The sequence below is a fragment of the Lissotriton vulgaris genome, chromosome 1_1 (assembly GCF_964263255.1).
Source record: "Lissotriton vulgaris chromosome 1_1, aLisVul1.2, whole genome shotgun sequence".
NCBI classification, from domain to species: Eukaryota; Metazoa; Chordata; class Amphibia; order Caudata; family Salamandridae; genus Lissotriton; species Lissotriton vulgaris.
The window spans coordinates 1,196,414,218-1,196,440,106 of NC_141685.1; the positions used below are offsets into that span (position 1 = coordinate 1,196,414,218).

The window sequence follows — 25,889 nt, forward strand, 5'->3', positions numbered from 1 at the left end:
GAGTATCGGAAGCCCCTTGTACGTTATTTTCCCCCTTAGGATTTCGTTCCTGGCGGAGGGCCTGAAGTTGATGTTCTATACCTTGGAGTCTAGTCTCCAGGGGCAAAAGTAAAGATCTAATAAGGACCGTTAGGGAATTTAAGAGTGGAGCATTCTGGTCCTCTAAGTCTTCTGAAGATTCATTAGAACTACTATTGTCAAGGATAGTGGCCAGGCTAATATTTGAGACTGTATCATCTGGAATACCCATTGGCAGGTGGTGAGATTCGCGTTGTGCCTTTTCTTTCCCTGCTTGTGCTCCCATGGAAACCCTCCCCTCCTCATTGCTGCTACTAGGACAAGCCATATTTACCGAGCAACCCAACATGTCTTGGTTAGTTGTAATTATGCTAGTCACCTGAGGGGATGTTTGGTTAGGGGTAAGAGCTACACCTTCCACTATGCCCCCTTCGGTTTGCGTGTTCACTCTGTGGACAATAGCAGATGTAACTAATAGGTTGTTAACAAGGGGGGGAGATGTTAAAGATGATAATAATACGGGCGCGGGAGATGGGTCTATACGGGGTAAATGGGGCCCTATGGTATTGAGAGACACAGGGTTAAATTGCGTCAGGAGTGGGTCAGAATTACTCAAGGTTTAGTTGGAGTACGAGCCGAGGCTATACTTCCTAGTGACGACCTTTTAGCATGTAGAAGGTCTTGTGAAACACTCCTTTCCATGAGGACAATACCCTAATCAATTAAGGTGTTAGTATGTAAAATAAAATGATCTAAGGTCCTAGTGAGATTTTTGGTTTTGTTTTTAGCTCCAGCCGCAGCCTGACTGCGGGTTTCACGGGTAGACATGACTTATTTTAAAAAGTAGACAATGCGACAGTCAACAGGAAACACAAACAGATTTAAACCACACAAGAAGCAAAAGCCTCAATGTTCCTAGGTGCAGTATGGGAGACAACTAGGCCAGCAAAAAAAATACGAAGGGATCATAAACAGTCCTATACAAAGTAAAGGCGAGATAAATACCGAAGACAGGCTTAAGATAATAAAACCTGCAAGGGGCCAAGGCCAGTCCAGTCTCTGCGATCCTCGGAGGGCCTCAGAGGGCCCGCCCTTTGTCCGGGTTTCGTCCCGAGTTGCGTCCCGCACACGCGTCCCGCTAACGCGCACTGGGACCGCCTAAAGTACAGGATAGAGGCTGAAGGGGAGGGGACACGGGAAGAGGCGGCAGGTGTGCGGGATGACAGAACGCACTGCCTGGTGGGCCTCGCAGTCCCGGTCTCCTGTTGGTTCAAACACGGGTGCTATTGATATTCCAGCAAGGGCAGCTCAGCTCCTTAAGATGCGGCGAGGCAGGAATCCACGTCCAAAAACCGACTGCGAGTGGCCCCCGCGGAGCGGGGGCCGTGAGTCGTGTTTTATCAGGCCAGGTAACAGAGTCAGCAGAGGGGAGGAGACACAGGAAGAGGCGGCAGGTGTGCGGGATGTCAGAACGCACTGCCTGGTGGGCCTCGCAGTCCCGGTCTCCTGTTGGTTCAAACACGGGCGCTATTGATATCCCAGCAAGGGCAGCTCAGCTCCTTAAGATGCGGCGAGGCAGGAATCCAAGTCCAAAAACCAACTGCGAGCGGCACCCCAACCGACTGCGAGCGGAGTTCTTATAGTCCATGGGGGCGTGCCTAAGTACATGTCATGATGGGGTATGTAGTTTGTTTACTGTTATTGAATGAAAAATACGTATTTTCATTGGCTGCTGTGAGTTTCAGTAAAAGAAATGAGAAGCATAATCCTCGCCTCCGTGTCCTTAATATAATTGAAAATTCTTGGCACAAATGTTAGCAAACATTTGATCCCAGATACGTCAGGTATTGTTGGTAATTCTGGAAATGAGAATACTGTGGTAATCCTAGCAGGACCCGAGTGGCCGTAAGGAAAGTCCGTCATCCCCTATATGTTTTGCTTTGTGGACTACTTATTTTTTTTATTTATTATGTCGTCCGCTTCACTTGCAGCAATGCATATACATTTTGTGGTGCGAAACTTTGGAGCATGGGCTCTCTGCAGCCCAAGATAGAAAGGGAAAATCCTTCAGCTGCACGTTATGTTCTTTTCTTTTGCAGGGCATGGTTTGTCTGTTTTTTTTTTATAACTTACAACTATTCAGCATGGTGCCCATTACAGGAGCACCGTGCTTTCAGCTTCAAAGCTCCATCTCCTCCTCTCTAAATGCTTTGACGCATTCTATTGCAGATTTTTCTCTCAAACACCCCCATTTTACCGTATTGGGAGATTTTAACCTCCATATTGATAATCCTACTTGCTCACAAGCCTCTTCCCTGCTAGAAACTCTACATGGACTCACCCTGCCCCAATTAGTTTTAGGCCCGACCCACATAGCAGGTCATACACTTGACCTCATCTTCTCCAATCATCCTGGCATCTCCACCCTTCCCCCGACTCCTATGACTTGGACTGATCACTTTCTTATCCCATTTACCATCACGGCCCCTTCCCCTCCGCCCCCACCCCCCTTAACAGAGTCAGAGGTCGTAAATGGGCCAAAGTAACCTGTGATTCCTTGGAAGCCCACCTTAATTTTCAACTCAATCAGCTAGAAGATCTCGACACAGAGACTATTAGATTTAATTCGACCCTCTTCGCCGCTCTTGACTCTGTTGCCCCTCTTGTTCCACTTACTTCTTCCAGATCACGTCCCTCGGCCCCTTCGTTTTCCCCTATGCTTCGTGAGGAAAAAAGCAAGTGTAAGTAGTTGGAATGCAAATGGAGACAGGATTATGACCCTCTAGCCAAACTGGCCTATAAATCGGCCCGGAACCATTTCCACAAATTGAAACGTTCCTCAATGAGAGCTTACTTTTCCACTCTCATTCAACAGGCGCATAACTCCTCCAAAACTCTTTTCTCCATCGTGAAAGACTTTGTAAACCCCCCGGCCTCGAAATACCAATGTATCCCCACTCAAGATCTGTGTAATGGACTCTCAGATTACTTTCAGGAGAAAATAGTCAAACTCTCCTCCACTTTTGCTACGGCTCCTCCCAACCTCCTTGAAGACATTTCAGGTTCTATCCCCTGTTCTTTCAACTCCTTTAGTGAGCTGACCCCGGACCTAGCGCTGTCTCTGCTACACAACGTAAAGTCTGGTTCCCCTCTGGACCCAGTCCCGGCCAAAGTCATGGGCATTCTTGCCCCTATTCTAGTAAATCCGTTTCTCTCCATCTGGAATACCTCCCTGTCTTGCGGCCAGTTCCCCTCAGTGTGGAGCAGGCCAGGCTAATCCCCATACTGAAAAAACCCGGTGCTGACCCACTGCAATTTAGCAACTATCGGCCCATATCGCTCTTGCCCAAACCCGCCAAGATTCTGGAGAAGGTGGTACAGAAACAGTTAGCGCAGTATCTAGAATCAAACCAGCTTCTACACGACTCCCAGTCTGGCTTCAGAACCGGTTACAGCACTGAGACGGCGCTGGTAGAAGTCTCTGAGATCATCAGGGAATCAGTGGATAGGGGCGAGGAGGCCATGCTGGTCCTCCTCGACCTATCCGCTGCATTTGATACTGTATCCCATAATATACTTGCCACCCGTTTACAACAGCTAGGAGTAGGTGGGACAGTACTGGCCTGGACTAAATCTTTTCTGTCCAGTCGATCTCAGAGGGTTACGATGCACCCATTTGAATCTGAGGATAAACCCCTCCTGTGCGGAGTGCCCCAGGGTTCTGTCTTGAGCCCTCTATTGTTTAATGCCTATGTGGCCCTTCTTGCCAAGGTATTTGAGTCTTGGGGTGTCAGGGTGGTCACTTATGCTGACGATACTCAGCTTGTTTTCTCCTTTAGAGACCGCTCTGACTCCCTCTTTTCAAACTTCAGAAACTGCCTTGGCAATATCTGCATCTGTAGAGGGATGAGCTTCGGTGCATGAGTGTCTCAGGGTTGGGGCTTCTCAAACCCCGGTGTACAGCTTCGAGGGTCACTCGTGGGCTGCACGGTCAGCGTCTCATGGTCTTTTCAAGATGGCGTGCCCCACGCTTCCGGTCGCCTCAACAGGTCTCAGCTCTGCAGGGACTGTGGATCTGGCTGTAAGAAAGCAGGCAAGCTTAATCTCGTTGATCTCTGTTGCTCGAGTTCCGGCGGGAACTGCAACAAAGCAGACGTCAAGGTGCTGGATGGTGCCTGTTTGCACAGGGTGGTCACTCCTTGACCACAAGGGAGATTCTTCAGTCTTCTACGTTGAGTAGGATGTCGAAGGGTCCAGAGTTTCGTTTCAAATGTTTCATCAGGATAATCCGAGTGCGTTGGCACTGCTCCCATTCTTATACCAATCTAGAGGGCTGGATTACCTGCTAGGTCCCCTCCTATGGGTGGGACCCAGAAAGGGGGTGGATACACCCCTTTCCTTTGATCCAGGCCGCGCTGGGACTGGGGCTGGTGTGCCCCAGAACCAGTTTGGCCGGATTATGCAAGGGGCAGCCTTGTGCTCCCCAGGCAGTGTCTGGTTTCTTTCAAACCTTCCTGCTACAATCCACTATCTCCTGTCTGGGGTGGTGTGACACCTCCCTGTGACAGGAAACCCTTTGTCCAGGCCTCCTCTGCTGAGTTTCGGTCGGCAGCAGGAGGTCAGACTTGTGTCTGTGGCAGAAGCATCCATTTTGTGGATCTGAGGCTCTTTTAAAAATCAACCGTGTTGCAGTAAAGTAACATGTCTTGTCCCTCTAGAGGGGTGGAATGCTATCCCTGTCGACAGAACTGTTGAGGGGATAGTATTCCAAATCGTATGACACCTTACACGACATGTTTTGATAAAGCCAAACCAAAGTTGCTATATAACCGCGAGGATTATAAGGCACCTAATAGTATATGGTTTGGCATTATCCCAGAACAGCTTAGGGCATTGTTCTCGACAGCTGCAGACAGGCTCAGCTCATGCCAGAGCTCCATCTCACATTAAACCACGTACTCCAGGATTGATGAGGCCTTCCATAGGAGTGCCTCACAGATTTATATGTGTCCAGATATAGGTATACTATATCTAAGCAAGGGGTGATTAAACCAACTTGCCCCAGCTGAGTGATCAGCCAGTTGTGTCAATTTAAGAACCTGCCAGGGGTGGCAAAAGATATGCTGCAGCCCCTGGTAGGCCTTGGTGGCACCTATGGCCTGAGCACCTATAGTGCATGGTACAGGGGCTGACAAGGAGTCCATTTCCAATTTTGGTATGTACCTATAGCACATGTATTATGAATTTAGAGAGAGAACAGCAGGCTTGGGTCTGATTAGCAGGCCCACAGCCTCAGTAAGTCGAAAACCAGTGAAGCAAAATGCAAAAATTGGGGTGACCATAGGATAGCAGACCCTACTCTCCTACACAACCCCCCCCCCCAAACGCAGGGATATTAAACTTAACCTTGACCAGATAAGTCTTCGTGTTCTAAGTGGAAGTACCTGGAGAGACCATCTGCATTACCATGGTCAGTCCCTGGGCGGTGCTCCACTGTAAAGTCCAACCCCTCTAGGGAAATGGACCACCTGAGCAGTTTGGGATTTTCACCCTTCATCTGATTTAGCCACAGATGGGCTTATGGTCTGTCTGAATTAGGCAGTGAGTTCCAAACAAGTATGGCCTCAACTTCTTCGGGGCCCAAACCACAGCAAAGGCCTCCCTCTCAATAGCTGACCAACGTTTCTCCCTGGGGGTCAGCCTTCTGCTAATAAAAGTAATGGGCTGGTCATGACCATCTGTATTCAGTTGTGAAAACACAGTTCCCACCCCCAACTCAGAAGCATCTGTTTGTACAATGAACTGTTTGGAGTAGTCAGGACTCTTCAGGATAGGTGCAGAGCACATGGCCTTCTTCAGGTCATCAAATGCCTTTTGACAGCTAACTGTCCACTGAACCTTTTTGGGCATCTTCTTGGATGTCAAGTCATTCAATGGTGTCACAATGGACCCATAGTTTTTCATAAATTTTCTGTAATACCCAGTCAGGCCCAAGAAGGCTCTGACTTGTGTCTGGGTAGTTGGAGGAGCCCAGTCCTCTATGGTCTGGATCTTTCTCTCCAATGGTTGAACCTGACCCCCACCTACTAGGTGGCCCAGGTACACAACCTTGCTCTGCCCTATCTGGCATTTGGTAGCCTTGATAGTCAGGCCTGCCTTTTGCAGGGCCTCCAGAACCTTCTTCAGGTGGATCAGGTGATCCTCCCAGGTGGAGCTAAAGACAGCAATATCATCTAAATATGCTGCACAAAAGTCATCCAACCCAGCAAGGACGTGATTCACCAACCTTTGGAAGGTGGCAGGTGCATTCTTCAAACCAAAGTGTCAGGTTTACTCCACGGGATCCAGTCGATGCAAATATGGTTCCACCTCCAAATGTCACCAACACCCTGAAGTGTAAACACAGGGTGTTCGAGCCATTAGGCGAGGGAGAAAAATAACAAACTAAAATAAAAAATGTGGGATGGGTAAAGGTAGGGTCAGCAGGGAAAGGACACCTGTAACAGAAGACAAGACAGGCATCAGTGAAGTGCTGTTCTAACATGCAAGGCTACTCTCATATAGTCTCACTAGATAACCAAGGAAATAGACAAGTACCTGAGCATAAAGAAAACACGACCTTGGATAGAAAATACTATAGCCCTTCTGCCACAATCTGTGAGGAAGGCCTAAGGAACACATAAACATATAGTTAACGAACACACTCCTGTCGTACCAAACACACTCACGTTATACTAAGACACCAAATCCACTACTCACAACATACCACAAACATGGTAGAGGACTCAATGTACAAGGGGTGTCCCAAATCGTCAAAGCAATGATGTAAGTTCCAACACAAGGGAAGAGGGAAACGGTAGTGTGTAGGAAGCAAGAACTACAACACTCCGCTCTCCAATTAATGACCCAATAGAGATACTTGGTTAATGTCAAACAGAAAAACGTAGTTGCGACCACCACTGGATTCTGCCAACAACACAACCCACGGTGAACTATACAAAGAGAACTGGGGTTACCTGTAGTTACCTCACTACATGCCCAGCTATTTAGTTCCTTGTACAATACACAGTTTACAACGGAGACGCGTAGTTGTACTTACTACCACGCCCCGCTTTTGTAGTACAATAACGATCCCCGGTGTTTACGGTAACACGTGGTTTCGACCGCCACTGTGTTCCGCTACACACAATTTAGCCAAGAAGGAAATCAGCAAAGGTAACGTCTGTTAGCAACAGTCACAGAACTTCCCTGAGCACTCTGTTCAGGAAGTAAACAGCTGACCGCATAGGCGGCCAAAGAGATCAGAACGGCAATACCTGTGGATGCGTGAAGTCCGTCTACCGCCGAGGGCAGAACACGGAAGCGCTCCCCACTGAGCCTCAGGGGGGGGAGGTGATAGTCCACAGGAGACACGAAAGACAGGCATGCAGAGCGTCCGCTCTCACGCCGGGTGCAGATCCAGAAGCCAGAATAACGCGCAACCGGAAGCGCGTCTGGTCCCAAGATAAACTTCCTGCGAGACTCCCGCCTACTCATGGGAAATGTAGTTTCCTAGTGTGGTAGGCGCTATGGAGCGGCGAATCCTGACAGTACATCCCCCCTCCCTATCGCCTCCTAGGACCAGGGCGCAGGGGGCATCTACGGTGAAAAGCACGTACAGCCGCCGGGGCGTGAATGTTCCCCACAGGCTCCCATGAATCATCCTCCACCGAGTAGCCCTTCCATGATACCAAATACCAAAGGACGCCCCTACACAGTTTGGAGTCCTTGATACACCGTACCTCGTATTCAGCCCCAGCATCCCGAAGCACCGGAGGGGTGGCCATCCTTCTTGCCGAATGAGCTGGTTTCAGCAAGTGACAATGGAACACTGGATGTATACGCAAAGAACCAGGCAGTTTCAATTTGAAAGCAACAGGGTTGATACGTTTCACAATGGTATAAGGCCCAATGTATCGTGGATGAAACACACTACGCAATTTGAACCGAATGTTGCGAGTCGACAACCAGACCTTATCACCAACCTGGAACGAGGGGCCCTCCTTACGATGTTTATCCTCCCATTTCTTGAACACTGCTTTAGCCTTCTCCAGATGCGCCCTGACCTTCTTGTGCAGAACACGGAGCTTCCGTACTTGTCCCAAAACCGTAGGCTGTCGAGACACTTCCTCAGGGATGCGCACAGGAAGGATGCGTGCATCAAACCCATAGTTAGCATGGAAAGGTGAGATCCCCACAAAACAGTGCCAGGCGTTATTATAAGCCATTTCGGCCATCCATAACAGGGAAACCCAAGACTCCTGGGCATCCTCAGCAAAACACCGCAGATATTTTTTCAATGTTTGATTTAACCGTTCTGTCTGCCCGTCCGTCTGTGGATGGAAACTGGTCGAGAGGGAAGACTGTATGTGCAATGCCTGACACCACGCCTTCCAGAACCTCGCAATGAACTGGGGGCCCCTGTCAGACACTATAACCTCTGGGACTCCATGTAGTCGTATGACGTTGGTTAGCAACAATTGAGCAGTCTGCCCAGCGGTTGGTAAGTTGACACATGGTATAAAGTGGCCTAACTTAGTGAGGCTGTCAACGACCACCAACACAGCCGATTTGCCCTGATCAAGAGGGAGTCCTGTGACGAAATCCAGACTTATGGTCTGCCAAGGCTTCCTTGGGGAAGGCAACGGCATCAACAACCCTTTTTTCTGTCCGGTTGTGGATTTAGCCCTGGCGCATGTCTCACACTGCCCAATCCATACAGGGACATCGGTGTTAACTGACTCCCACCAGAAATGCCGTTTCATGAGCCGCATGGTTTTTTGTACCCCCTGACGTCCTGCCAAAGGGGACTCATGACACCACATGAAGGCCTTTTTTCGCAATGCTGGAGAGGGAAGAAACAATCTGTTATCTTGAAAAGGCAACCCATTCACCAAAGTGCGATTTCCCCCATATGTGGCCCAACCGACCCAGGCATCATGATTCTTTGCTTGTCGGACAAGGTCCAAAAAGGTATTGGCCTGTATTGCGCAAATCACCTTCTCGGGACTGACTATTGACGCTTTAGCGTCTCCATTGTCCTTCTCCTCCGACTGGTCTCGTCGGGATAGGGAATCGGCTTTCAGATTGTCCGTCCCTGGTCTAAAGGTAATGGTGAAGTCGTATTCCGCAAAGAAGAGCATCCACCTCATCTGTCTTTGCGTGAGGTGCTTTGCGGTCTTCATATACTGCAGGTTGCGATGGTCTGTATAGACGGTGACAGGGGATCTAGCCCCCCAAAGGTATTGTCTCCATTCCTGAAATGCTTGTTTGATAGCTAGCAGTTCCTTCTCGGAGATGGTATAGTTCTGTTCGGGAGGGCTTAGTTTTTTGGACGGATACGCCACAGGGTGGAGCTGACCGGTGTCCTTATCCCTTTGGGACAGTACTGCTCCTATAGCTTCGTCGGAAGCATCCGCTTCAACAGCGTAAGGATGTTCCGGTCTAGGATGTGCCAGAATTGGAGCCGTTGTGAAAGCCTCTTTTAGATACTGGAATGCCGCTGTGGCTTCGGGGGACCACGCAAACTGCACACCTTTACGTAACAGTCTCGTCAAGGGGACTGCTACTTAGGAGAACCGCGCAATAAATCGGCGGTAATAGTTGTCGAAGCCTAAAAACCTTTGCACGTCCTTCACACAGGTAGGGGTAGACCACTCCCGTACCGCCTGTACCTTTCTATCTGACATCTGCAGTCCCTCGTGGCTTAGCATGACTCCTAAGAACTCAACCTTGTCCACACTGAATTCACACTTGCTCAACTTGCAGAACAAACGGTTTTCTCTCAATCTTTGGAGCACCTCAGTTACATGTCGTGTGTGGTCCTTGACGTTTTCCGAGTAAATCAGGATATCATCGATGTATACCACAGCACTGATATCCACCACATCCTTCAAAACGTCATTCAAAAAGTATTGAAATGCCGCTGGGGCATTGCACAGCCCGAACGGCATCACAGTGTATTCGTACAAGCCGTATCTCGTTTTGAAGGCGGTTTTCCATTCGTCCCCCTCGCGGACACGGACCAAGTGATATGCCCCCCTTAGGTCCAATCTGGTAAAAACCTTGGCATACCGTACTTGGTCCAGCAAAACAGAGATAAGCGGCAGTGGATATCGATTTCTGATGGTGTTTTTATTCAGCATTCGATAATCCACACAGGCCCTTAAATCTCCGTTGGCTTTTTTGATGAAAAAGAGGGGCGAGGCAGCAGGGGACCTGGATGGGCGAATAAAGCCGATGTCCACATAATGGTCCAAGTACTCCTTCAAATGAGTAGTCTCAGGGTCGGACAATGCATAAACCCTACAGGAAGGTATGGTGGCTCCCTCCACTAGATCAATCCTACAATCATAAGGCCTATGTGGAGGGAGATTCTCAGCCTGACTTTCGCTGAAGACATCCCTGTAAGCCCTATACTCCAGGGGTAGACACACATCTTTCTCTGCTGCTGTTGCTACCACCAAAGGAAGAACAGACGGAGAGAACCCGGCGCCCTCTTCCATATGTTTTTTACATTCCTCAGACAAGAAACGGATCGACTTCTCCTTCCAGTCGATTGAGGGATTATGATGACTGAGCCAGGGCATACCGAGAATTATCTCGTATTGAGGATCTTCAATGATGTTAAGCACCAGTTCTTCCCTATGCCTGCCGTCGATTACAGCAACGGAAAGTGTTACCCTCTCGGTTTGTTCCGTGATGAGGCCAGATATTAGTGGTTTTCCATCAACCGCCAAGACTTCCTCAGGGGTGTCTCTGGGTACCCTGTCTATAGACAAAGAGGTCACAAGCCCGCTATTGATGAAATTCCCTGTGGCCCCCGAGTCTATCATAACCGTGACATTGTATACCTGTAACTGACATTCCAGCCTCATGGGCAACAGTATGTGGGATTCAGATTCACGTAGTGTTAGCACCGTTAACGATGGCACCTTCCAGGGCTGTGGTTCCTTCTGGTCTCTCTCTCCCTGAGCACCAGCTTCCTCTAGAGCGTTGCCCGCGGCTATGGCTACTCTTTTATTACGAGACCATGACCCAGTGTTTCCGGATTTGGAAGGGCAGTCCCTTACATAATGACCCTTTTTGCCGCAGTACAGGCAAAGTCCTGCAACACGACGACTCTCCTTTTCTTCCCTGGTTAGTGGGGACCGAACTGCACCGATTTCCATCGGTTCAGGTTGTGCATCTGCAGAAGGCAAAGGCCTACGTGGACTCCATTCAGAACGGGGAGGGCCCCTGTCCCATCTTCTCCTATCCCCTCCTCTGTCTGTCATTCTACCATCCAGTCTCAGAGTCAGATTCACCATATCTACGCAAGTGGTTGGTTGAGGATCAATCTGAGCAATGACGTCTTTAAGACCATCCCTCAAACCCTGGTAGAATAAGGACATTCTTTTTTCCTCCGGCCACGAAGTTTCAGACACCAGTCGGTTGAACTTAGTAAGGTACGTTATCAAATCCGACCGCCCCTGCCTTAATTCCAGGAGTTCTCTATCTGCACTGAAGGTGGTTGCCCTTCGATCAAACACCTTTTCGAATTCAGTTCGGAAAGTTGCCCAATCTGAGAGCATTGGATCGTCGTTCCGTACCAACGGTACAGCCCAATTGGCTGCATCCCCTGTCAGGAAAGAAATCGCAAAAGCTACCCTGGAATGGTTGTTAGGGAACGAGGCAGGTTTACATGAAAAGTGCAACATGACTTGCGTTATGAACGCCCGAGTTTTGGTTGGATCCCCGGAATACCTCTCCGGACTAGCTAGAGGGATAGGGGGAGGAACCGTTACTTGAACCTGAGGTACCGAGGTAGAAAAGGGATTCCTAGATAGCTTATCTACTTTTTCTCTGAGAGATGCGGCCTCTGCTTTAGAGGAGGCAAGCTCCTGCTGCACTAAAAGCAGAGCCTGCAGAACATCCTCCATGGTGGCCATATTGCAACAACTGGACCGGGCAGAGCAACGTTCGTGGGTGCGTTATTCTGTCAGGTTTACTCCACGGGATCCAGTCGATGCAAATATGGTTCCACCTCCAAATGTCACCAACACCCTGAAGTGTAAACACAGGGTGTTCGAGCCATTAGGCGAGGGAGAAAAATAACAAACTAAAATAAAAAATGTGGGATGGGTAAAGGTAGGGTCAGCAGGGAAAGGACACATGTAACAGAAGACAAGACAGGCATCAGTGAAGTGCTGTTCTAACATGCAAGGCTACTCTCATATAGTCTCACTAGATAACCAAGGAAATAGACAAGTACCTGAGCATAAAGAAAACACGACCTTGGATAGGAAATACTATAGCCCTTCTGCCACAATCTGTGAGGAAGGCCTAAGGAACACATAAACATATAGTTAACGAACACACTCCTGTCGTACCAAACACACTCACGTTATACTAAGACACCAAATCCACTACTCACAACATACCACAAACATGGTAGAGGACTCAATGTACCAGGGGTGTCCCAAATCGTCAAAGCAATGATGTAAGTTCCAACACAAGGGAAGAGGGAAACGGTAGTGTGTAGGAAGCAAGAACTACAACACTCCGCTCTCCAATTAATGACCCAATAGAGAATACTTGGTTAATGTCAAACAGAAAAACGTAGTTGCGACCACCACTGGATTCTGCCAACAACACACCCCACGGTGAACTATACAAAGAGAACTGGGGTTACCTGTAGTTACCTTACTACATGCCCAGCTATTTAGTTCCTTGTACAATACACAGTTTACAATGGAGACGCGTAGTTGTCCTTACTACCGCGCCCCGCTTTTGTAGTACTATAACGATCCCCCGTGTTTACGGTAACACGTGGTTTCGACCACCACTGTGTTCCGCTACACACAATTTAGCCAAGAAGGAAATCAGCAAAGGTAACGTCTGTTAGCAACAGTCACAGAACTTCCCTGAGCACTCTGTTCAGGAAGTAAACAGCTGACCGCATAGGCGGCCGAAGAGATCAGAACGGCAATACCTGTGGATGCGTGAAGTCCGTCTACCGCCGAGGGCAGAACACGGAAGCGCTCCCCACTGAGCCTCAGGGGGGGGGGGGGGTGATAGTCCACAGGAGACACGAAAGACAGGCATGCAGAGCGTCCGCTCTCACGCCGGGTGCAGAACCAGAAGCCAGAATAACACGCCACCGGAAGCGCGTCAGGTCCCAAGATAAACTTCCTGCGAGACTCCCGCCTACTCATGGGAAATGTAGTTTCCTAGTGCGGTAGGCGCTGTGGAGCGGCAAATCCTGACACAAAGGGCATTACCACAAACTGATAATGTCCACTAGGGGTAGAGAATGCTGTTTTGGCTTTTGACTCTTCAGCTAACCTGATCTGCCAGTAGCCAGCTGTCAAATCAAATGTGCTCAGAAATTTGGCAGAAGCCAATTTATCAATGAGCTCATCTGCTCTTGGAATGGGATGAGCATCTGTCCTAGTGACAGCATTGAGACCTCTGTAGTCCACACAAAACCTCATTTCTCTCTTTCCATCTTTGGTATGAGGTTTTGGCACAAGGACCACTGGGCTAGCCCATGGGCTTTCTGATGGCTCAATCACTCCAAGCTCCAACATCTTTTGCACCTCAGCCTTTATACAATCCCTGACATGGTCAGGTTGCCTGTAGATCTTATTCTTCACAGGCAGACTGTCACCAGTGTCCACCTCATGGGTGCACCAGTTAGTTTGACTGGGTGTGAGTGAAAACATGTTTCTGTGGGCCTGCAACACCTGTCTGCAGTCCACCTGTTGCTGCTCAGTGAGGCTGCCTGCCAAGGCTACTCCATCAACTGAACCATCATCAGGGTTCTGGGAAAGCAGGTCTGGGAGAGGGTCACTCTTTTCCTCCTGATCCCCATCTGTGGCCATGAGGAGACTCATGTCCTCCCTGTCAACAAATGCTTTCAAATGATTAACATGGAGCACCCTGTGGGGGCTCCTAGGGGTTCCAAAGTCAACCACATAGGTGACTTCTCCCTTTTTCTCAATGATAGGGTAGGGTCCAGCTCATTTGTCCTGGAGTGCTGCTGGGCCCACTGGGTCCAACACCCACACCTTCTGCCCTGGCTGGAACTCAACCAGAACAGCCTTTTGGTCATGCCAAGCTGTCTGTAATTCTTGACTGGCCTCAAGGTTTTTGGATGCTCTCTCCATATACTCAGCCATCCTGGAGCGGAGACCAAGTACATAGTCCACAACATCTAGCTTAGGCTTTTTGAGAGGTAACTCCCATCCTTCCTTCACCAAACATAGTGGACCCCTCACAGGGTGGCCAAACAAAAGTTCAAAAGGGCTGTAGCCAACCCCCTTCTGTGGGACCTCTCTGTAAGCAAAGAGCAAGCAGGGTAGAAGGGTGTCCCATTTCCGCCTAAGCTTCTCTGGTAATCCTTTTATCATTCCCTTTAGGGTCTTGTTGAATCTCTCCACAAGCGCATTGCACTGTGGGTGATAGGGTGTGGTAAACTTGTAGTTTACTCCACACTCTTTCCACGTTGCCTTTAAGTATCCAGACATGAAGTTGGCACCTCTGTCTGAGAGAACCTCCTTGGAAAGCCCACTCTTGAGAAAACTGCAATGAGGGCTTTTGCCACAACAGGTGCTGTTGTGGTCCTCAGGGGAATTGCCTCTGGATACCTGGTGGCATGATCCACTACCACCAGTATAAATCTGAGCCCAGATGCTGTTTGAGGATCCATGGGACCCACAATGTCTATTCCAACTCTTTCAAAGGGTACCCCCACCACAGGTAGTGGTTTCAGGGGGGCCTTTGTTGTGCCACCTGACTTACCACTGGCTTGGCAAGTGAGACAGGAGCGACAAAACTCCTTGACATTTTCTGACATGTGAGGCCATTGAAAGTGAGGGACAAGCCTGTCCCAAGTCTTGTTCTGGCCTAGGTGTCCTGCAAGGGGAATATCATGGGCCAAGGTAAGAAGGAAACCCCTAAACTTCAAAGGTATGACCAACCTCCTGGTGGTACCAGGCTTGGGGTCTCTAGCCTCTGAGTAAAGGAGTCCATCATCCCAATAAACTTTATGGGCACCTTGAGCATTCCCTGCAGCCTCAGCAGCAGCTTGCTGTCTGAGGGGTTCAAGTGAAGGGCAATCTAATTGGGCCTGCCCCAGGTCTGCCCTTGAGGGTCCCCCTGTCCCCAGAAACTCAACCTGGTCAGGCTCAAGTTCCTCTGAGACAGTCTCCTCTTGGACTGCAGAATCAGCTTCCTGTGAAGGCTGATCCTCAACCTGGGGCAAGTGGGAAGGCAATCAATCAATCAATCACAGTATTTATATAGCGCACTACTCACCCAGAGGGTCACAAGGCGCTATGGGAGGGGGGTCCGCTGCTGCTCGAACAGCCAGGTCTTGAGTTGCTTCCTGAAGGCGAGGTGGTCCTGGGTCAGGCGGAGATGGGTCGGGAGGGAGTTCCATGTCTTGGAGGCGAGGTAGGAGAAGGACCGTCCCCCTGTGGTGGCTCTTCGGATGCGGGGGACGGTGGCGAGGGCGTGGCTGGTAACCCTCTTGCTCCTTCTCTTGGGTTGTGTTTGGTCTAATGTTTCAAGATCCACCACTGGTTCAGGAAGGCACTTCTTAGCCTGAGACCTTGTCACTGCAAGGACATGAGCTGAAATCCCTAGCATTTCTGCATGAGTCCTGTACTCCACTTCTGACCAAACTGAGCTTTCAAGATCATTGCCTAACAGACAGTCTACTGGGAGGTCTGCACTTACCACAACTTTCTTTAGGCCATTTACCCCTCCCCAGGAGAAGTTCACAACAGCCACACTATGTGTAGTAGTGGAGTTGCTTGCATTGGTCACTAGGTAACTCTCACCTAGTACAATCTGACCAGGGTCCACAAAGTCAGGTGTCACCATAGTGAAACTGGCACAAGTGTCCCTGTAGGCCTGAGCCAGTTTATCATTGATTAAAGGCGTCTACCTATATTTGCCCAGGTTACTGGGACTCACTGTAGTGGTCAAAGATAAGTCCACATCATATAGGAGAACTGCCTGAGTGGGGATTCTGACTAGGCCAGATTCCACCTCAGTACCCAAGGTTAACCCTACTATCCCCTTAGGTTGTGCACTACCACTGCTGACTGTACTAGGGGGTGCAGTTGCTTTAGGAGCTGCAGTGGTAGGAACTGGATTTTTCTTGGTGCATTCACTGCCCCAGTGTGAAACTGATTTGCAGGTATTACACCAAGGTTTCTTTGGGCCATCATTCTTCTTCTTTTTGTTACCGTTTTGGGAACCACCCTCCTTATTAGAATTTTGTGGCCCTGAAGAAGACTTCTGGTCTTTTTCTTTATCTTTCTGATTCCCACCCTTCTGGTCTGTTTTCTTCTGGTCACCATGGTTCTGGGGTTTCTGCTTAATCCTTGTTCTGACCCATTTGTCTGCCTTCTTTCCCAATTCTTGGGGAGAGGTCAGATCAGAGTCAATAGGGTATTTATGCAACAGCTGGTTCTGACAGTTATTCTGCTCTCTCATTATAAGATTGTACAATCCTGTATAGTCTGAGACTTTACTTCCCTGCAGCCAACCCTCCAGAGCCTTAGTGGCACAATCAACAAAATCAGTCCAGTCCTGAGTCTGTGCTTTTTGGGTGTCTCCGAACAACAACCTGTATTGCTCAGTGGTTAGGCCAAACCCTTCAATAAAAGCACTCTTCAGGACAGAGTAGTTTTTGGCATCCTCAGGTCTAACTGTGAGGAGCCTATCCCTCCCTTTCTCAGAAAAGGAGTACCATAAAATTGCAGCCCACTGATCCTGAGGAACCTGCTGTACCATGCAGGCTCTCTCAAGAGCAGTCATCCATTTGTGGATGTCATCCCCTTCCTTGTAGGGGGCCACAATTTTTGTCAGGTTTCTATTGTCATAGCTCCTGTCTTTCTCTCTAGGAAAATTGCTGCCACCAGAGTAATCTAATCCACACAACTTTTGTTCTCTTGCTAAAGCAAGTCTTGCTTGAGCCAATGCTATCTCTTCCCTCTCTATTTGGAGTTGGACAGCCCTCATCCTGGCCCTATGCTCTTTCCTCTGGGGGGAAGTAATTCTCTTTTGAGATTCCCTGGAGACACTAGAAACATGAGAGTCCCCTGAGGGAGACCTCACCCTCCTATTGCCTGAGGGAATTATGGTGTATGGTCTGGGGAGGTGCTGGCCCTCTCCATTCCCATGTAGGTTTAAGTTGGCCTGGTTAAGCCTGGCAACTACAACCTAGTTACCCTGCTGATCCTGATTCTCAGGTTCATCTACCTCTGAGCCCTCCTCCTCTTCCTCCTCTTCTTCCTCTTCTGGGGTGGTCTCATTCTCAGGGGGGTTCACTCCATCTCCTAAAGCTAAGGGAGCTGCACTCTCCTTATTTAAGTCATCCATCTCCAGGATGGCTATCAGGATAGGAATGGTGGGGTGTCTGCCCCTTTTTAGCCACCTTGCAATGCACAAGGCACTCAAGTCTTTGTGGCTAAATTTGTCATAGCTGGAAGTTGCCTTGGTAGGGTCAACTGTCACAGGGACAGAGCCTGAAGCTCCACCTACGTCAGACATGACTGCTAGTGAGGTGCAAGTGGTGCACTTACCTACACTAAGTGTTTTCCTACTGTGCCTTACTAGTGAGTTGTAGTCAGGGTGTGCTAATCCCTTTAATCTACAACTACTAAGTTCAGTAGAACTTAATATGCTAAGCTTTTGATTTATATGTACCTAAGGTACTTGATGTGATCTTTCAATTTGATAAAAAGATCGCAATGGTAAAACAACAGCAAGCTCAAATCCGCACCGCTGCACACCAATGTGAGATGTTGGCCTGATATATGATGTTTCCAATTCTGGAACCACCTTGTATCAGTCCAAACAATCCCTTATGGTGTTTGGTAGTAAGTCAACCTTATTAGACAAGCTATCCTAGGGGTAGCATGGACTAAGCAGCCTTAAAGGCTTAACTCAAAAGGCGTGTTAAGCGAGCTGTTTTACCAATCACAGTCCTGTAATATCAAATGAAAGGACACCACACAAGTATATATTATAAAAATATATGTATTTATTTCTAAAATAATCCCCGGTACTCTTTATGAGCAAAGGGGCACAAGCGTTAAATCAAAAGCACAGTATAACATAAAAAGTTGCACAATTATGGATGAGGGCGGGTGGCCACTCAAACCATATATTAAAAAAGTTGTATAAGAGATACCAATCGAACAGTGGTTAGGCCTAGGGCCTAGGGAATCGCTGGGAGCAGTCGGGGCTAGCACTGCTGAAGTCAGGAAAAGCCCGCGGGATTCGGGTGCAGCACTTAAAGCGCGGCTTGCACCACTGCAATGTCAATGCTGGGTAAAAGTTACACAAATAGAGTTTAAGGATACTTCCGCTGAACCTAGAAGGACCAAACTTTAGACACAGACCCTAGAGGTGTGTTCCAGTGTGGGAATACCGGTGTTGCAATGTTACCTCACCCACAGGAAGCAGGTGCATAGGGTCGAAGTGGCGTTGGGTTTTGTCACGCAGGTTCTTGGTGCTTGAAGCTAAAGATGCTGCAGGAGATGTGAAGGAGAAGTGTCCGGTGTGATCCAAGGGTGGATCAGAGTAGAAACGTACCTGAAAGCAAAGGGGACAGAGTCTGGGTCACTCAGCAGTGACCAGGGTGGAACCAGGACAGAACCAGGAAATGTCGGGCACAATCAGGTGGTTGTCAAGGAGCTTCTCTCTGCTGTCACGTGGGCTCTGGGGCATCTGCGATGTCCAGGAGCAGGTCACGATCTGTCCCACGCAGGCTCTCACCGTCGGCGCAGTCGGCTTCAAGGTTGGAGCAAACAACACTTGGCAAGAGCAATCCACGCAGGACCGGAAAATTGCTTCTCACTCAGGTCAGGAGGGTCAGAGCGGGTGCTCCTTTTCAGAGGAGCTGGTGCAAATCTGGAGCAATCAGAATCGCAAGTCGTATTTAGGTTTTCGCCGGCACAGGGGCCACAAGCTAGCTGGCAAGTGACCGGGCCAATGCGTTGAGCCAAAGAAAGCAGAAGGGCCCCACGCAGCACTCGTCAAGTGTAAAGGGGTGAGCTTCGGTGCAAGAGTGGCTCAGGGTTGGGGATTCTCAAACCCCAGTGTACAGCTTCGAGGGTCACTCGTGGGCTGCACAGTCAGCGTCTCGTGGTCTTTTCAAGATGGCATGCTCCATGCTTCCGGTCGCCTCCACGGGTCTCAGCTCTGCAGGGACTGTGGATCGGTCTGTGAGAAGGCAGGCAAGCTTGATCTTGTCAATCTCTGTCGCTCGAGTTCCGGCGGGAACTGCAACAAAGCAGACATCGAGGTGCTGGATGGTGTCTGTTTGCACAGGGTGGCCACTCCTTGACCACAAGGGAGATTCTTCAGTCTTCTACGTTGAGTAGGATGTCGAAGGGTCCAGAGTTTTGTTTCAAATGTTTCATCATGATAATCTGAGTGCGTTGGCACTGCTCCCATTCTTATACCAATCTAGGGGGTTGGATTACCTGCTAGGTCCCCTCCTATGGGTGGGACCCAGGAAGGGGGTGGATACACCCCTTTCCTTTGATCCAGGCCGCGCTGGGACTGGGGCTGGTGTGCCCCAGAACCGGTTTGGCCGAATTAAGCAAGGGCCAGCCTTGTGCTCCCCAGGCAGTGTCTGGTTTCTTTCAAACCTCCCTGCTACAATCCACTATCTCCTGTCTGGGGTGGTGTGACACCTCCCTGTGACAGGAAACCCTTTGTCCAGGCCTCCTCTGCTGAGTTTCGGTCGGCAGCAGGAGGTCAGACTTGTGTCTGTGGCAGAAGCATCCATTTTGTGGATCTGAGGCTCTTTTAAAAACCAACCGCGTTTCAGTAAAGTAACATGTCTTCTCCCTCCAGAGGGGTGGAATGCTATCCCCGTCGACAGAACTGTCGAGGGGATAGTATTCCAAATCGTATGACACCTTACACGGCATGTTTTGATAAAGCCAAACCAAAGTTGCTATATAACCGCGAGGAATATAAGGCACCTAATAGTATATGGTTTGGCATTATCCCGGAACAGCTTAGGGCGTTGTTCCCGACAGCTGCAGACAGGCTCAGCTCATGCCAGAGCTCCATCTCACATTAAACCACGCACTCTGCCTCCAGGATGGATGAGGCCTGCCATAGGAGTGACTCATAGGTATATATGTGTCCAGATATAGGTTTAGATATAGGTATACTATATCTAAGCAAGGGGTGACTACACCAACTTGCCCCAGCTGAGTGATCAGCCAGTTGTGTCAATTTAAGAACCAGCCAGGGGTGGCAAAAGATATGCTGCAGCCCCTGGTAGGCCTTGATGGCACCTATGCCCTGGGCATCTATAGTGCATGGTACAGGGGCTGACAAGGAGTCCATTTCCAATTGTGGTATGTACCTATAGCACATGTATTACGAGTTTAGAGAGAGAACAGCAGGCTGGGGGTCTGATTAGCAGGCCCACAGCCTCAGTAAGTCGAAAACCAGTGAAGCAAAAAGCAAAAATTGGGGTGACCATAGGATAGCAGACCCTACTCTCCTACAATGTGGTGCAGATCTGTCACCAACATCAGCCGCCGGCTGCAGGAACTGCAGGCCTTGAAATGGGAATCCCTGACTTGCACCAGGAGTCCAAGACTCAATCAATGTCGACAAAAGTCAGCAAAAAGTCAGTCAAAAAGTGACTGAAGGTACCGCTCTCTCCAGATCTGCGCTAGCTGGCGCGGAAAAAAAAAGAACTGACGTCAGCGCGCAAAGGCGGTGTCTAAGTATCTACCACGACATCAGCCCGGCGACCACGACACCAATGACGAACAAGGAGCCAACCGACGCCAGCTTTCATCGCACAGGGGTACTGCTGACAAAAAAATTCTCCGAATCCAGTCTGACACCTGGGGGTAATTCTAAGGTAAGGAATCCATAACTAATTGTCTCTTTCAGATTGGTAAATACATAAGTTGTAGTGTCTCACCTTTGGCACAGCTGTTCACCTAGCCTTTGACACTCAAGCAAACAAAGGAAATAACTTGATTAATCTGTTGCGTTATCAGTCCTCTGCTTCAGGCGAAAGGTTACTAACAAAGGCCTCAGAAGTGTACTATTTATTTAATGAGGAAGCTGGAGGGAAGAACTATAAGAGAGTGGGGGAGGTAACTGGGTAAACATATCCATGTGCATTGTGGCAAATGTATATTTTTACTTGTGTTACTTTATCCATGTTATAGTCCTCAAGAGAGGCTCGAGCTCGTAAGCCAATGGTCCAATAATTTGTATTACTGACTGCACAATGTAAATGACATAATTTGCAATCGCTCTACATGCCAGTTTACGAACCACACAATTTCCTCAGTCTGTGTTCAGTGCCTCTTAAGTAACAACTTCCACTCACACTGGCTGGGATAATATCTCTTTCAGTCAGTTCGGGTTCAGCACCCCATGCACATAACACACCAGCATTCACATGACACCACAGGGCACACCAGATTAATCCTACTGTCAACCCACAGTTGGTCTTTTCAATCGGATGCAGAAAATAGTACACACTCCCTGCATTCACAGTGCATTAACTACATTTTATATTCACAATGTGATGAAAACATTAGATAACGCAAACAACGAGGACTTTGCAACTTAATGTTTGCTCATGATATTAATGAGGGCACACAAAGTGCTCGTTTCCCTTTTCATACCATCCTGCTGCATGACAATTTACTTCCTTTTGTTTCTTGGGGATGCCCTGACTGGAATAAGTTGTAGTTAAACACAACGCAACAGGAGCATCAAGCCCAGTCTCCTCAACCAACCTTTTTCATCATTGGATTTGTTACATCGCAAGACTTAATTAGCACTTGGACAATACAGGAGAACATATGAATTCAGCTCATATCCCGAAGGTGAGATTAGGGATGAGCCTTTTTCAATATACGATACACTTGGTGACGGTTGCGTTGGTGTTACGTGATAGGACCGCCTCTTAGCACACAATGGATATGTTCTTCATACCATCTATATAATGGGGATTTATCTCGAATTCTCCAAGGGTAAATTTTACTTACATTCTTTCCACCAACATAGATGGGACTGTTGGATGAGGAGACTATACACCTCATATCTTTAAAATGTCTGGTTTTTATCATTTTCTAACATTGTATTAATGGTAAAACTGTTAATATCACTGATTTTTTCGTGGGGGTTCATGGTTTTAAAAAAAACTGGATTTGCAGTTCAAATGATAATTAATGTGTGTACACGTTTTTGAACAGTGGGAACACATTATCTAAAATGAGTGTACACATCATTTTGTTGCAGCCTTGAAAAAGCCCTGTGAGCGAAACACGCGTCTGCTGCTGTTGTATCAACAATTATCTGATTGGACAATAAAAACATACAGATCTGATTGAAGAGTGTGACCAGATCCCTTCCTTTGATTGACAACTTGGGAATTTGAACTACATTATTGAAAGGACTCATTACTATGACATACTAGTTGGATTATAGATATAGTGATTGGGTGTGCTCTGGTGCAGAGTTGAAATTAATAGACCAGGATTCTTAGGATCTTTGGGTGAAGCAACACCTTAGTGGGCAGGTGATTGATACCGTAGTAAGCACCCCGTACTGACCATATGTAAAACTAAGGAACTGTTTATTTTCATGCAAGTAAGTAGATGTGCGGATTGATTAGGGCAAACCCACATTTCTGTGTTTCATAATGAAGTGAGCCGTTAAGCCAAGAAGGCTAACGCCTCACTCCGCCACTTCCCTTGTACATATACCTCAAATACAAAAAACTTGCACCAAAATCAACCTTTGGCTGTCTTGAAGAAGTCACAGTCAGTGCTGGAAATGAGTAATTGACTGAAATATTTAGTGGTTATCATTTTTACCAAGTGTGGTATAGTCTGTAAACAACAAAACTGCGTATTTACTTTATTTCTTATCTTTCTGTTTTGCAGTGCTTTAAATGGCGACTATTTCAAGAACGAACTGTACCAACCTGGAATTGGAGCCATCAGTGAGACTATTTCAACTGATTATTTTCATCCCAACGCTGATCTTTGGATTGGCCTTCAATGGACTGTCCTTGTGGGTCTTTTTTTTCAGGCTTAAGAAATGGACCGAAACAAGGGTGTACATGATCAACCTAATCATTTCTGACTGCAGCCTGCTTTTTACCTTTCCCTTCCGCTTATACGCCTACAACATTCCTTGGAACTTGGGAAAAGAGATGTGTGGCATCCTAACGTTTATCTATTTTTTGAACGTGTACATGAGCATTCTGATCATTACCGCGGTAGCTGTTGATCGTTATGTAGCAATTAAGCACCCTTTGAAAGCAATGGTTTTAAGGTCTCCAGTCAAGACAGGTATAGTGTGCATTTTTTTATGGATTGTCGTAATTTCTGCTCACACTTATTTACTAGTGCACGATGCTCAACGAAACTCAACACAAGAAAGTGTTTATTGCTTTCAACAAAGCGTTGATCGTCCTATGAAGCGAATTATCTATTCCTCTGTTTTTGGGTTTTTCCTGCCCTTCTTTATACTGAGCTTTTGCTCCATTCAAGTAATAAGAATTCTCAAGAGGAAGATAACCGAAAGTGAAGATTGTGAGAGATCTGTTCGGAAAGCCATCCAAATAGTGGCTGCCAATCTGTCTGTTTTTATCATCTGTTTTCTGCCAGACAATGTAGGGAAAATGATCAGGTTTGGCCTATGGTTCTCCTGGACGTCCTGCGCCATCAATCAACGAGTCCACACATACATACACATTGCTACTTGCCTGTCCCACTTGAACTGCTGCTTGGATGCCATTTGCTATTACTTTGTGGCTAAAGAATTTTGGGAAGCTTCACATCTTCCTTTCACCTCAAAATATCTGCAAAAGGCAAGAAATCCAACACAAGAAACAGACCCAAAACAAGAAATAAATCTGCCACAAGAATTCAGTCCAAAACAAGAAAGATATCTGTGATTGATATCTGCCACCTTCGCATCTGGCGTTCACCTTAAAATCTCTGCACTGATATCTGCCACCTTAGCAGCTGGTGTTATATTTGGAATCTCTGCAATGGCCAAGAAATCCGAAACAGAAAAAGACCCAACAAAAGAAACAAATCCAACACAAGAAATAAGTCGGCAGTGTCCACCCTTTCAGGGGAAAAATTCAAAAGACAGAGAGAAAAAAAAATGTTTTTTCTTATGAATTCTCGAGACAGGACCCAAAGGCACTGATCAGTTTCACAATCAATCTGTCATGTGTACAAAGAAAATATGGTTCCCTTTCTGGTTAGTTGCTAAAAATAGTATTGAAACGTGCTTTTTGATTTGTTTTAAAATCGATGGACTTTTTAAAAACACTTGTTCTTGGCTGTATAGCACTTAACAACAGTATTAACAGCCTACTGGACCCCATCAAGACTCCACAAAAGCGGAATAGCAGATTCAGGCGAGTGCTGGAACTGTCAGAAAGAGGAGGGCACACTTGAACACCTTATCTTTGGGTGCGTCAAAGTCAAGAGGTTCTGGGCCCAAATAAACGCATTCATAAATGACATGCTCCAAACAGACTTAGTACTAAACTATGTGACACTGGCGACAGGGCATGTAACAGCAAACCTGAACGGCAGGGAAGAAAGAGACCTCCTAGACCTGCTCCTGACAGCAGCCCTGAAGATAATCTTAACGAACTGGAAGAACACGGCGAAAGCAAACTTCAAAACATGGATCAACTGGGTCACCTTCCTAAGAGGAGCAGACAACATCACGGGCAACCTCTCGAAAGAACACACGCCCCAAGAGCACATGTGGAAACAACTCGACGAACATTTAAAGAAGCCACACTAACTCTCCCCCCCCCCCCCCCCCCTCTCTCTTTTTTCTTCCTCTCTCTCTTCAGCACTGTTGTAAAACTGCCAATGTATATGCCACTTTATTTTTTCAATAAAAATCCTTAAATCAAAAAAAAAAAAAAAAAAAAAAAAATTGAGCACAGAAACACCCACTCTACCCGCTCTTTTCTTTGACATCGTACCATCATTCCCCCATCCTCTTTTGTCTCACACCCTTCCCATATTAACAAGACTTGCAAAGCTGGTAGGCCATCTACAGCATTTCTACACAGGTCTTATGCAGATTGAGAAAAACAGAATAAACAGTGGCGTTTTGTTAATCATTTTACACGTAACTGCTGAATAAACCTGTAAATTGCCATTTAATGTGTAAGCCAAGATAAGAGCATCTGGCTTGTCACTCGTGCTTAGCACTAAAAAACCTTTCCACATATAGTCACAGCATATTCAACATCCTGCCTGCCAACCAAGCACTTTCCCAAGGGAGTAACTCGCTAGCCTTTGTAGGTCGAGCCTGAGCCAGCACGCATGCGCTGTGGGACTCATTGCAGAGGAGTAGCGAATAGAAGCCCTACCCACTCTCCACCCATGTTTGCCATTGATTTCTGTCCTAAATGCTGACTTCTGGTTCATCAATAGGCTTGTTGGTCCCTCCTTAGTACCACCTCCTCTTCATTTGTCACCTCACATGGCGACTGTCCTCTTCACTTAGAGTTTTACACGGTAGTGTTATTTAGACTTTGAGCACTATTCTCTTTAAGGAGATTCTCCTACTGAATTCTTTACTCCCCTCCCTCCTGTTGTCGTGCCTTCTCTCTCCCCCTCCCGCCCTCCCGTTGTCCGTCTCTTCTCCCCCCCCCCCGCCCTCCCTCTCGTTTGTTATTGATGATTACCATATGCATTGCAGTGTGTCTCGCGTAAATGCGAGACGTATTGCATTGCAAATGCTTGTTGATAATGTGCTCTGGCACCTCACTGAAGGGTACGAATCTC

At 47.8% G+C, this 25,889-nt stretch overlaps 1 protein-coding gene across 2 annotated transcripts in view; it reads left to right on the forward strand.

Moving 5' to 3' along the window:
* The window catches only part of LOC147748904 (G protein-coupled receptor 35-like), a 147,786-nt gene extending 123,151 nt beyond the window's left edge, over window positions 1-24,635 (forward strand). Inside the window, exons 1-2 of one of the 2 annotated variants that reach the window (XM_086964463.1) lie at window positions 21,892-21,938; window positions 23,001-24,635. In XM_086964463.1, coding sequence (XP_086820589.1) covers window positions 23,009-24,019 — 1,011 coding nt within the window. In that variant the 5' untranslated portion in view covers window positions 21,892-21,938; window positions 23,001-23,008 and the 3' untranslated portion in view covers window positions 24,020-24,635. Of the gene's footprint in view, window positions 1-21,891; window positions 21,939-23,000 lie in introns of those variants that run through there. The other variant, XM_086964461.1, reaches the window with a different exon arrangement.
* The last annotated feature ends 1,254 nt before the right edge of the window (window positions 24,636-25,889 follow it).